Source organism: Alosa alosa, chromosome 4 (assembly GCF_017589495.1).
Source record: "Alosa alosa isolate M-15738 ecotype Scorff River chromosome 4, AALO_Geno_1.1, whole genome shotgun sequence".
Classification (NCBI taxonomy): Eukaryota; Metazoa; Chordata; class Actinopteri; order Clupeiformes; family Clupeidae; genus Alosa; species Alosa alosa.
In genome coordinates, this window is record NC_063192.1 from 30,584,861 (window position 1) to 30,597,908 (window position 13,048).

The window sequence follows — 13,048 nt, forward strand, 5'->3', positions numbered from 1 at the left end:
TTATCTTACACTCTTAAAAACATATTGGTTAAAAATAACTTTAGCCCCAAACATAGCAACATGTAGGCTTACCCTTTCTGGAACATTTATGTAGGCCTACCTTTTACAAATAATTCACAAAAAGGCCTAAACAGTAATGTGTCACTCAAATGTTGTTGGGGGAGGGGATTTTGGAGCAACCGTTACTTTTTTCTTCAAGTCAACTTCAGTCCTCACTCACTCACCAAGTGATGCAGCAACTTTCAACAGAGGAGCTTCTGGAGTGTGAGAGAAAACACGTTTGTAGGATGGAATAATCTTTGTGGAAGAGGAGGCACAGCTATTCAGAGGTATCAGATAAGGTTTAGTTTAAATGTAAGGAAATTCGGGTGGTAAATACTGTTAACTGAGCCAAATTATTAGCTAAAAGCTGTCGCTAACGTTAGCAACCTAGCCTAAGCTACCCACAAATTCTGATACTTCTGTACTCTTTAACATGCCTTCAATAATGCATGACTGTCATGATAGAGATAGAAATTAAGGAGGAGGAATCAGTTGTGTGTACCGATCTGTTCCCGTGTTATTTTTAAGTTTGTAGAACCCAACTAGCTAACACTAACGTTAGCCTATTATTTAGCTTCTAACTATAGCCAGAGACAGTTGATAAAGCTAAAGGATCTTTGCCATAGCCTAGCACTTTTAGCCATAACTAGTTAGTCCTAATTGAAAGTCCCCTTAGTGCAGATTAAAGAATCCTGTAAGCATTAACGTTAATATCTAAAAAAATAAATAAAAAATAGTTGAGCTGCCTATGTTGACCAGTTTGTCATGCAGAGAAACTTAGCTTGTCAGAGGTCTGTTTGTATAATACAGCTGTATTCATAAATCCAGTGGTGGACATTACTTGAGTACATTTACTCAATTACTGTACTTTCTGTAAACTTTTTTATGTATCTGTACTTGATTTGAGTATTTCAATTTTGTTAAACTTTTTACTTTTACTCCAGTACATTTCAAGGCCAAATATCTTACTTTTTACTCCACTACATTTTGTGACAGCTGAAGTTCCTTGTTGACCCCAATAATAATTCACAATATTGATGTTAATATAACAAACCTCTTGATGCCATCGAGCAAATGATAGACAATGATGGACAATCTGACATTATCAAACACAAAAGGGAACATCTTGATTTGGTCTGAAAGTGTAAAGCATTCAACAAAGAAAAATGTGGTTACTTTGAAGAATCTAAGATAAGATATCACATTAGTTTGTTTTACAATAATTATTAGCTGATTTTGTCCTTGAATGGAGGAGAAAGGCTCAATGAATGCCTATGTCTGTGCCGAATAATTTCAACAAAAGTAAATGCAACTGTATTCGTCAAAATACATTTCAGGACTTTTACTTTTGATACTTAAGTACATTTGAAGGCAAGTACTTTTGTACTTCCACTCAAGTGGAAATGTAAAAGGAGGACTTTTACTGGAGTAACATTTGACCATGTGTATCTCTACTTTCACTCAAGTACAGGATTTGTGTACTTCGTCCACCACTGCATAAATCTAACATTAATGTTTAACCTTCTCACAGGGTTCCCTCCAATGCAGAATATGGGCAGAATAAGTGCTAACAATGAAGTACCTGTCCAGAAGGATCTAACAGCTATGTAAGTTTACACACCTTTTTTGTAGTATAGTGTAGTATTCTTTTTTAATAATATTAAGCATAAGTACACATAAGTATTGCATTTATTAAATTAGGGTGCGTTCGTAAATTGGCACTCTGAGCGCTCTGAGCACACTCTGAAACTTTTTAACCGTTCGTAAATTCTGGGCACTCCAGATGAAGGGACAGAGTGGCAGAGTGTGTCGTCACACAGTAGATTGCAGGCTAGTGCTAGAATGCTTTCACATTACAAGCTAACTGTTGTTATTTAGTAGGTTAAAACAATTGCTTACACAGTCCTCATCATCACTGTCAAGAACTCTTGCATTAATGGAAGCTTGAGTTCTGAATGACACATAAACCCTGTTCCACAAGTGCTATAGTGATGTCCATATTGTAAACCATACTGTCTGTAATCCTAAGTAAATTCACAGGGAGTTAGAACGCTCATCTTTTTCGAACTTCAGAGCGTTATTTTATTTTCAGTGTCAGATTGAATTTCACGAACGCAGCCTTAGTCTTGAGTGTGATCAGGGCTCTACAGTGCGCCCATTTCACTCGCACATGCGAGTAAAAATGATGCCGTGCGAGTGCAAAAAAATATTTAGGCGCACTGGTGCGAATGACTTCTAACCATGTCAATGTTTGTCTACAAAATACACCGCAACATCGAGAAACATTACAGGTGCAAACCATAGAATCACGTCGCGAATGCAGCATAAAAACCTCCCATCACCTCCCATCAACGTTAGCAGTTTCGCGTTGTGACTCGCTAGTAGTCGCTTCTATAAAAGCGCAGAAAAAGCGGAAAGTTAGACAAGCTAGCCAAGATGCAAAGATTGAAGAAATTAGTTCTTCTATCCACCGAATTAATTGGATATAGGAGGAACAGGATGAGATTCTGATAATGCAGTGAGAGAATGAAAGGTAACCTAACATGCCTTTTAGCCCAGTTGACGTATTGGCTGCAATATGCAAAATATAGCTGTAGCGAACGAACCGGCACAAAACCCGTAATACTCCCATTTTATTCAAAGGTAGAACGCTACTGACAACTCCAGGCTTCTACGCATGTATGTTTGTTTACACCGAATACAAGCTGAAGTGCAAAACGAAAGTAGGCCTAACGTTTGCCTACTGCCCCCATCAATGCAGACATTTCAAATAAAAACTAAAAGTATAAAACATACATCCTTGATTAGCCTATGTTGGGTTTTGTGGAAGAGAAAATGGACTGTTTTAGTAGTAGTAGTAGTCTATTAGGCAGTATGCAGTCAGATAGGTCACCATGGGCATATTTGGATTAGCTATAGATTCACAAATAAATAAATTAGCCTACATTTGGCAGGATACTTGATATACAGACTAAATGCAAATATGGCAATGCATTATATTATTTTACATTAACAAAATGTAGGAAAATAGACTGAAAATAAAGTAGGCACTGATCTTTAAAATCCTGTTTCCTGTAGCCTAAATGTTGTCAGTCATTCTTAATATTCGCAATTGGTGCACTGGCATGTTTAACTGTTAGCTGCAGTATAATGTTAGATTATGTGTAAGTTAAGTACAGAACTGACTGTGCTCCCAAATTTTTGTCTGTGCTCCTAAATTTTTTAACTTGGGCGCACAAGTTATCCTGAAATTGTTTTTTAGTGTAGAGCCCTGGTGATGTTACATGCGCTCCAGTCCATATGGTCCCACCATGCCAAATGCAGCTCTTGCTTTTCCTATTCTCCTCTTTACATCTCCTTCTGATCCGCCATCACTCGCTACCTCGCTTCCCAGGTAAATGAAGGAGTTCACTTCCTCTAGTGGTTGGTGGGTAACCATCAAGCTGGATAGCATCTTTGCATTGGCCTTGAGCACTTTGGTCTTTTGTGTGCTAATGTAGAGACCTGTCTCAGCAGCCTTCTGTTCTTCCTCTCTCAATTTATCTTGCATTTTTGGTGGTTTTGGGACAGTAATGTCAAATCATCTGCAAAGTCTAGGTTGTCCAGTTGTGTAAACAGGGTCCATTGGGCACCTGTTGTCAGTGGCTGACAATGATCCAGTCGACCACTAACAGTGTTGGGCAAGTTACTTCAAAATCGTAATATATTATGTATTACTTATTACTGTCATTTCAAAGTAATTCATTACATTATAATATTACTGTCTCTGAATTGTAATGCATTACACTACTATTGTATTACTTTTAAGTTACTTTTACCAAAATATCTAGAAATATGGATTTGGAATTCTAAATGCAGTTTATTATGCTCAATGCAGCTCATTGCACTTCTAATGGAGGGTGATGTGGTACAACATGAGCTAGGCTTAAGGCTAACAACAGTAGAATGCAATAGGTGCAGTGATGGCTCATGATGCAATACAAGGAACAATCATAGCCAGAATTTTGTTAAAAGAAGACAAAAGGTCAAAGTCTGGTCAATTGTGATAGAAATGCTGTAACTTCAGGCTTAGGCCTACTCATTAAAATCAACAGAGAGCCCACTACCTGTATATTGTAACCCAAAACTTAAAGACATGTCAGGATAGGCTACACAGTTCAGCTACTGGCCATTTCGGTGCCCTAACTGGTGAAATACAGTATTAACCTAAGTATGTCATCATATGGCCAAATATAAAGATGTAATCCGCCTGTTCCCAGGGATGGGTAGTATTTCTGAAACATGTAATATGTGTTTCAAATGCAAAATAGTATTTTGTCATTTGTATTTTATTGGGTTGAAGGAAAGGGCTCTGTATTTTGTATCAAAATACTTTATTGGTGTGTATTTTGTATTTTAAAAATACTGCAAAATACTATATGTGAAAACACAAAAAAAGTAGATACTACACACAGGTGTAATGAATAATTGGTAATTAGGCAACAATGGTTTATGTTTATCACAATCAGCTAATGTGAGAACAGCTGTGTTCAACAACACTTACAGCTTTTCAGTATTGCTGAAGCATCAGCTCTGGTCTGAAGCACTGGTGTGAAGTGGTACATGAAGTAAAGATGAGCAAGTTTACCTGTGCAAGTTCACATAAGGACACTGACAAAGGCAACCATGTCCCATTGTCTCCATGCCAATCTTTAACAGAAAAATGTCAGATATCTCAACCACAATGACATCAATAGATGGTAAGGTGTTGAGTGTGTTTGAATTCCCTTCTAGATGACTAAATATAAATGTAAATTCTTGAATTATTCTTCTTAGCTCTGATCACACTACATGAACTTGCATACGGTATACGACAGGGGCCAAATTGTATTGTTTTTTACTATATAGTTTTAATAGGCTAAATGTTTGGGATAGAAAAAGCTTTTTTTGCAGTGCTTCCATACTTCCTTGAAAAAAGTATTTTGAGTATTTTCTAAATACAAAAATACAGTATTTTATTTTGATACATAATATGGTTAGGTCTACTGTATTTTGTAGTTTATTTTGATACATTAAAAATGAGGGTATTAGGTATTTTATTTAGAAATACATTCTGATGTATTTTTGCCCATCCCTGCCTGTTCCCAGCATTAGCACAACACTTTGCGATGATTAGCTTGTCACCTGTGACGATATATACTAGTGACTGACCTATCTGGGTATGTTTGGAGATGCCTGACGAAACCAGACATTGTTGAATCGGCATAATTACAGTGCATGAAAATGCACTGTTCTGTTATCCGAAGTCTTCTTCTTCTTCTTCTTCTCATTCTTCCCACCAAATTTCTGCGTCTAATTCAGCTTTAACCGTTTAATGTAGAAACTTCGTTCAACGTTTGTAACGTAGGTCTTGAAAAGGACACGTGGGGAATGTATTTTTCACTTTTGTAAACTTTATACTTTTTGAGATATTAATAAAAAACAAGCTTATTTTTCCCCATAGACTTAACATGGGCTGATGACATCACAATGGGCTAATTAACTTGATTTGCACCTGTATCAACTTCCAGCTGCTCACTACTAGGACCCATCAAAGGGCCAGTTAAACTGATTGCACCTGTATCAACTGCTTTCTGCTTAACTAGGCCAACTCTCTGTGTCTCTCCATTCTACAAGGATATAAGGCATATTCCATCCAACTCTCTATCCATTCATCCTCTTCAAACCATTCACTCATCCACCCATTAAACTATACATCAACATCCATTAAACAATCTGCCTATCAACATCCATTCAACTTTCTGTCTATCAACATCCATTACACTATCTAAATTTAACTTTTAAACTATATACTCTGTCTCAGGCTTTAAGCATACAATCTGGCTCTCCTAAAACTACAGATTCTGTTCCTATTTCCTCTGCCCACAACTGTTTCAAAATAAATGTCCTCACTACAATAATTCACTATTAAATAATTTAACTATTTAAACTACTCAACTATTTAACTCTTTAGACATTTCAACTGTCAGTTGTTATCAACTATGACTCCTGCCAACTGTTTCCAAATAAAAGTTTGTTTTGCATTTTATGTTAATATACAGTATGTTTATATTTTCATGCACTGGTAATTTCCTCGAAATTACATTTTCTAGTTTATCCTGGTGCCACGCACCTTGCATGTAGCTGTCTCGAGACCGATTTCTGCTTTCTCGGACTCGACTCTGACTTGTTCCTTCAAAGACTCGGTCTTGACTCGGTCTCGGACCACAGTGGGAGGAGAAGGACTCGTAATTTCAGACCGAGTCCTCGAGACCAGCGCATTTTTTTTTATGTTCATATTAAAAAAAAATGAAAATGAAATTTCACCGCGGCGCCCCGCCTTTTGCCCCTTGCGTTGGCCTTGGTGCCCCCTTCTTTCAATATTCTGCTTTGCGTCCGTTTAATAGCAATTTTTATTTGGCCTATAGCCTGTCAAAATAATCTTAGCATCACAGCGCAAACTAATTCAGTCTTACACAGTGGAGAAAAATGACAGCATGGCAAGACAGAAAGTCGTCCAAACTCACCCATTCTTCTCAGTTGAAATACTCGCAATCATTAAGCCTACTCATCACACAGACACATGTATCACATCACATGAAAGAGCTTTTTCTCAGCTTTTAAACGATGTTAACCGCTAATTGCTGTGGTGAACGGTTCGCAAGAAAAGTAAATAATATAATTAAATTTAATCATAACGTCTACATAAGGTGCTATACCCATCTCCCCTACCCATTCATCTCGGTGGAATACTTCACGAACCCTTAGTTCAACACATGACAAACCATATATCAGAATAAACAGCAGACCTTACCAGAAATAAAGCAGTCCCCTGTACAGTAAGCCGTTCCAGAGTATTCCGGTTAAATTAAAAATGTAATCTGCAGCAAGGTCTACATTCATGTCTCCAACTTTGGTCTTTAGGTTTCAAAGTGTCGTTCTTCATGATTTCATAACAGGCCAAATACAAAATAAATGTTACAAATATTGCCTAGATATAGGTAAATATTAGAATCAGAGGATATACAGCTGAGTAAGAGTTTGTGAAAGGAGTCTTAATGATCAAAAAATGCTAAGCATGCATCTAGGCTATTTGAGTTTCTTAAAGCTGAGCTGTGCTTAAATTGTTCAATACATGATTCCATAACAGGCCAAATATAAAATAAATATAAATATTAAATATAGCCTAGACATCTAAATATTAGATGATCAGATGATTTACAGTTCTATGTAATATGTCATGTTTCATGTTTTTGTAATGTTTCATACAGTGATGCAGGTCTACTGCTGTGAATAGGCTAAATACAACTTTGATTATTTTTATAGCCCACTACTGTATAGTTAACTTTGGCCTTTGTGCCCCCCACCAAATATGCCCAACTGAAGGCCAAGTGGCCTTGCCCCTAAAATGGTGAAATTCCAAGCCTGGGCCTAACTGTTGATTATTAATTGGGGTGATATTAAATCATGAATATGAAAACTGAAAACTGAAAACTGGTCTTGGTCTCGACTCCTAAAGGACTCGGTCTCGACTCGGACTTGCTTCCTCAAAGACTCGGTCTTGACTCGGACTCGACTGTATTTGAAAACCAACGGACTCGGTCTCGACCCTTCAAAGACTCGGTCTTGTCTCGGACTCGGCATAGGCGGTCTCGTAAGTTCGTTTTTGTGTGTGTGTGTGTGTGTGTGTTTATGTGTTTGTGTGCGTGTTTGTGCGTGTTTTGTGGGTGCATGTATGTGTGTGTGCATGTGTAGTGTGCTATTCAACTACTTTCTTGACAAGTGCTTCACAGGAGAGGCGGAATCTCACTGGCACCACCAATGTGTAGCACCCATCTGAGTGATGCACAACAGCCATTATGTGCCAGAATGTTCACCACACACTAGTTTCATGCAGGTGGAGAGTGAAGGAGTGAATGAACCAATTACACACTGGGAAGATGATTACAAGGCCAAATTGAATGAACCAGGTTGGGAATTTAGCTAGCAAATCAGGGAACCACCTACTCTTTGCGATAAGTGCTATGAGATCTTTAACAACCATGGTGAGTCAGGACCTCAATTTAACATTCATGCAAAGAAAAACAGGCCACAGGGAAGAGTGCCACCTATTGGCCAGCCACCAACACCACTTCTAGCAGGAACCTACTATTCCATGGAGGTCTCTTATCCAAGTACTAACTAAGCCTGCTTAGCTTCAGTAATTCAGCAAAGTCATGGTATCTGCTGGTCTGGCTGCTGGCTAAAAACAAAAGGTGAAAGGCATATATGATTCTAACTGTCTCACTGAATTGCATTATGCACACTCAATTCTCACTGGTATCTGCTAGAAAACAAGTACCAAAACATGATTAGTTCATAGATTTCACATGTAAAATACATTTTATACAACCCCACCCGCATCTTGCCTGTTCATAATTGGCCCCCCATGAACGGAATTCCAAAAAACTTGGTGTGCATTCAGAGGGTGTCATAATGATCCTACACTTCCAATTTCGTGCAGTTTTGACCATGTCAGGTCAGAGATACCTGTGATTACAACATCTGATTTTTGCTTTTTCATTTTTAACTAGGTGGACGCTATACATGAAATGAGTGGTTATGGGATGGGTTGACATGGCCCCTTAAGACTAACATACAAAAAAAAGGTGGTCCTCCTAGGCCCTACAATTCTCGAGATATTCAGAGAAAACTGTGTCCACCCTACCCTCCTTTCGAGGGTCCAGTCCGGCGGGGGGGCGACGGATCAAAACGAAAAACAATGGTCCCATGTTATCCTTGTGGGGCTACATGCCCACCAAGTTTCGTGCACCCCGGTCATTCAGTGTCCCGGGAATCCTTGACGTAAAATTACACATGCGGGGAAAAAAACGGAAGAAAAAACTATACCTAACTATACTAAACCTATATGACAACCGCTTCGCTGCACGGCGGTCATAATAAGTGCCCCTTACACGACAACCAAAATCAATGGCCAGCTTCAGACCGTCGAGCCAGGCCAGGCTAAGGTAATTTGGAGGCCACCTGGTGATAGTTGTCCAGGTCTACAAGGCTCATATCCCTGAGACCTTTGTGTTCAGACTATCAGGCTATAGAGTGGTGAAGTCCCGCCCCTTCCGTTTTCCTCCATGGGACCTATCTTTCAAAAAAATTTGAACGGCAGTCTATGGCGAAAAAGAAATTATTTTCTGGTCCAGGTTGACTTGTGCCTTGAATTACCCATATGATGTTTGTCAATTTTAAAGACAATTTTTCATGTAAAGACATTTGCAGTTTGTTTCGTAACTATTGAATTACAACATTGTGAAAGATCGTAATTCCAACGACTACAAACCCATCAGTCGTGCTAGTGACGTTAGCTCATTCACAGCCACACTAGATTGTACAAGCATACCAGCAACAGGTCTTAATTGGGCTTTCTTTGCCAAAGAAAATACCATGAGTCAGAGGATTAACACATCAGGTAAGTTGTATTCGTCCATAGACTGTACATTACATACTGTTAAGTGACATAGCAGGCAGCAAGATGCAACCGTTATCGTTTCATTACGTTGGTGACGTACATCGTTCGAGACGAGAGATGTAGTCCACTGAGTGGATTCGCACAAAACCAACATAACTTTTGAAGTCTATCGAACAACAGTACTTTCTTGACGTGAAAAATTATCTTTTAAATTCACACACATCATATGTGAAATTTGTGGCACAATTCAAACGACCAAAAAATAATTGTTATCTCTTCATTAACTCCCGTTCATAACTTTTTGAAAGATAGGTCCCATGGACCGGAAGTAGAAGGGGCGGGACTTCACCACTCTATTTAGGATTAGCCTACACCTCGACACGCCCTCGCTTGTGAAAATGTCACCAATACCGCCCATTTTCAAACAGGACATTAGCAGAAAATCACGTATCCCATGCTATCTAAAGTCACCTATTTCCGCACATGCCGTATTATTTTTCCCCCTTTCACATGTATGTGTCACTTAATATTAATTTCTATACAAACAAGACGCGGATTCCTAAAGAAATGCAAGCACCTACACCAAGTGTATCTAAATTAGGTATGTACCAAAAAGGACATTTTACCGTGACTCGAAGAGCTGTAAACAGTGTTGTAAGGCTGCGTGTACAAATCCACTTGGAGCTCCAGTGGAAATTTGATTTCGCAACAAGAATTCTCGGTCTAACCCTTGATGAGTATGAGTGGGTGGAAATAGGGCACCCACCAGCCCAGCACCAAACTCCCAGCACAGTAAACAAAATAGGATTTTGAAGGCAGTAAATGCTCCCGTTAAGAACCAAACCAGATTTTGTTCAAGTCTACACACCTATGGCTACTGGAAAATGTTTATCAAATGTTATTTTGAAGTATTAAAAAACATCTTTATTTTAGAATTTCATAAGTTCACTTTTTACTGTGCTACATGGCGACCTCTGGACAGAGTTATGGTACGTGTCCATTATCGTAGCAAAGCCCACCACACCGCACATAGCCCATTGATTTCCTATGGAGAGCGGCAAGGCGCTGTTAACTTATCCACAATGCACCTCGGGAAGGCGGCGCAGCCATTCGAGCAGAAGCGGTGCGTCGAGAAGTTGGGCTCTGCCAAAGTCCTTTTGGGCAAGTCCCTCCACTCGGCGGCCATATGACAACGCTTTTTGGGCACTCGTCGGGCATCCATTTCGGCAGAAATGCGCGTGCGCAAGGCTTCACGACACCAATCTTGCTCCAGCGGCGAGATCACAACACATGATTGGCACGATGTCTTCACAACACACCATATGATTGGCTCAATGTATTCATATCACACCACATGATTGGCTCAATGTATCCACATGTCAATGTTTTGCCGAGGAAAGGGTGGGATATGTGTAGACAATGGCCATATTGGCGTGACAAACTAGCCCTATGCATTTCTATGGAGTATTTTTTGAGTGCTGTGTCTCCACATTATAAAGTCTCTGGCTCTGCTGAACACTTTGGAAAGGCGGCACAGCCATTCGCGCAGAAGCGGTGCGTCGAGAAGTTGGGCTCTGCTGAACTTTAAGTATAAGTATAAGTATATATACTTTTTTGATCCCGTGAGGGAAATTTGGTCTCTGCATTTAACCCAATCGGTGAATTAGTGAAACACAAACAGCACACAGTGTACACACAGTGAGGTGAAGCACACACTAATCCCGGGCGCAGTGAGCTGCCTGCTACAACGGGCGGAGGGGAGCAGTGAGGGGTTAGGTGCCTTGCTCAAGGGCACTTCAGCCGCGGCCCACTGGTCGAGGCTCGAACCGGCAACCCTCCGGTTACAAGTCTAGAGTGCTAACCAGTGGGCCACGGCTGCCCACTTTATGCAAATTAGAGCAGTTAACATGAGGCGGTTTGCCATTGAAAGTACATCTTCGGTAAAGAATTCCTCTTCTTTGCTCTAGTCTACCGGTCCGGAAAAATAGCCTGCCAGAAATATTTGTTCTGCTTGATAATCGTCTTGGATTGGCACCTGGGAATGACAAGGACCGCCCCAGTGATTAGGCCCTACTTTGTTTTTCCAACAGGGAGTGTTCATGTGCTTTGCCGTCAGAATGTGTGATAAACACAGATGCCACAACAAAGGTTTAAACATACGCTCACTAATCCTAAATAAACAACTTTATTTGCTTAAAAATAAAGATATGCAGCTTAGATAGATAGATAGATAGATAGATAGATACTTTATTGATCCCCAAGGGCAAATTCAAGCTTTCAAGTGACAAAAACAAGTCCCAAGTTCACATTAAAACAAGCACAGTAAACAAAATAGGATTTTGAAGGCAGTAAATGCTCCCGTTAAGAACCAAAACAGATTTTGTTCAAGTCTACACACCTATGGCTACTGGAAAATGTAAGGTTCATTTATCACATTAAAACTGTTTGAAAGGCCACATGGACTACAAAGGAACTACAACGTAACGTCAAAAGTGATGACGAGCCCCTAACTGGGCAACTCTGTTAGCAAAATCTAGCCCCAGTTTCTGACTCACACATTACGTGATGTGAATGATGCAGAATGATGACGTTTTCACTGGGAAAAAGGTTTTTCCGATGCCCATGAATGCTAGGTTACCGTACACACCGCCGCCGACTTGAGCTGCAAAAGATTCAGGAAGTCATTCATTTTCAATGGAAGCCGGCTTCTCTCAGCTGCTAGAAGCTACAAATCTGTCGGCGTTGTGTTTTGGGCGTCTTGAGCGTCAAGCAGAAAGTTGAAAGTCAGTCAACTTTATGCTAATGAGCTATGACGCAGTTCAGCGGCAAACAACAAGCAACGTAGAATGTTACCACGTCAGAGTGGGCAAACTGTCAAAAGCTTCTCCGTACTTTTTGAAAAGCGTCCTTGACAGGGCGACCAAGTCGGTGGCAGTATGTACATACAGTTAAGTGCAGACGGACGAATCGGGCCCTTATAGCCTAGGCTAATTTATTTCAGAAAGTCAAAATCATCTTTTTCATTTTTATTGTTTCTGAGTTGAGGCTCATAATTTTTTTTCAGCATAGACTCATAGGCCCTGCTTAAGCAAATCAAAAAACACCACCAGGCTACTTATAAATGAAACATAATAGCAGTAGTAGTAGTAGTAATAGTAATTACTGGGGCCTAGTAATAACATTTTGTTTTAGTTTGAGTGAGAGTAACAGGCAAAAAAAGAAAACCCAGGTGCAATCATTAGGCTAATGTGTGTTGCTAATGTGCTGTTTTAAATATTCATGTTACAGATCTTTCCCGAGTCTCTCTATTTCATCAAGACAAAAGTCCATGTCTCTTTGAGAGGTCTGTGGAGAGATGACAATCATGCGGAAGAAGTTGACCTGTCCATTCAATGGTTGATATCCCACCATCATTGTTCCCTCCTTCACCATTTGTTCCTTTATGGTTGGGGCCACCTGCCAATAAAGATTTGTGGCGTTATTACCACTTGTTTTTATTCCAAACAGATAAAAAATACACAAGGG

The 13,048-nt window shown here is 39.7% G+C and overlaps 1 protein-coding gene and 1 long non-coding RNA gene across 3 annotated transcripts in view; one reads left to right on the plus strand and one right to left on the minus strand.

Annotated features, from left to right (window-relative positions):
- Positions 1–13,004, plus strand: LOC125293167. Its single transcript, XR_007193336.1, has 3 exons — positions 1–329; positions 1,574–1,649; positions 12,812–13,004. It is a non-coding gene; the product is annotated as an uncharacterized LOC125293167 (long non-coding RNA).
- Positions 12,025–13,048, minus strand: part of LOC125293166 (cysteine sulfinic acid decarboxylase-like) — an 18,312-nt gene continuing 17,288 nt past the window's right edge. Inside the window, exon 15 of one of the 2 annotated variants that reach the window (XM_048240892.1) lies at positions 12,025–12,979. In XM_048240892.1, coding sequence (XP_048096849.1) covers positions 12,806–12,979 — 174 coding nt within the window. In that variant the 3' untranslated portion in view covers positions 12,025–12,805. The remainder of the gene's footprint in view (positions 12,980–13,048) is intronic. The other variant, XR_007193335.1, reaches the window with a different exon arrangement.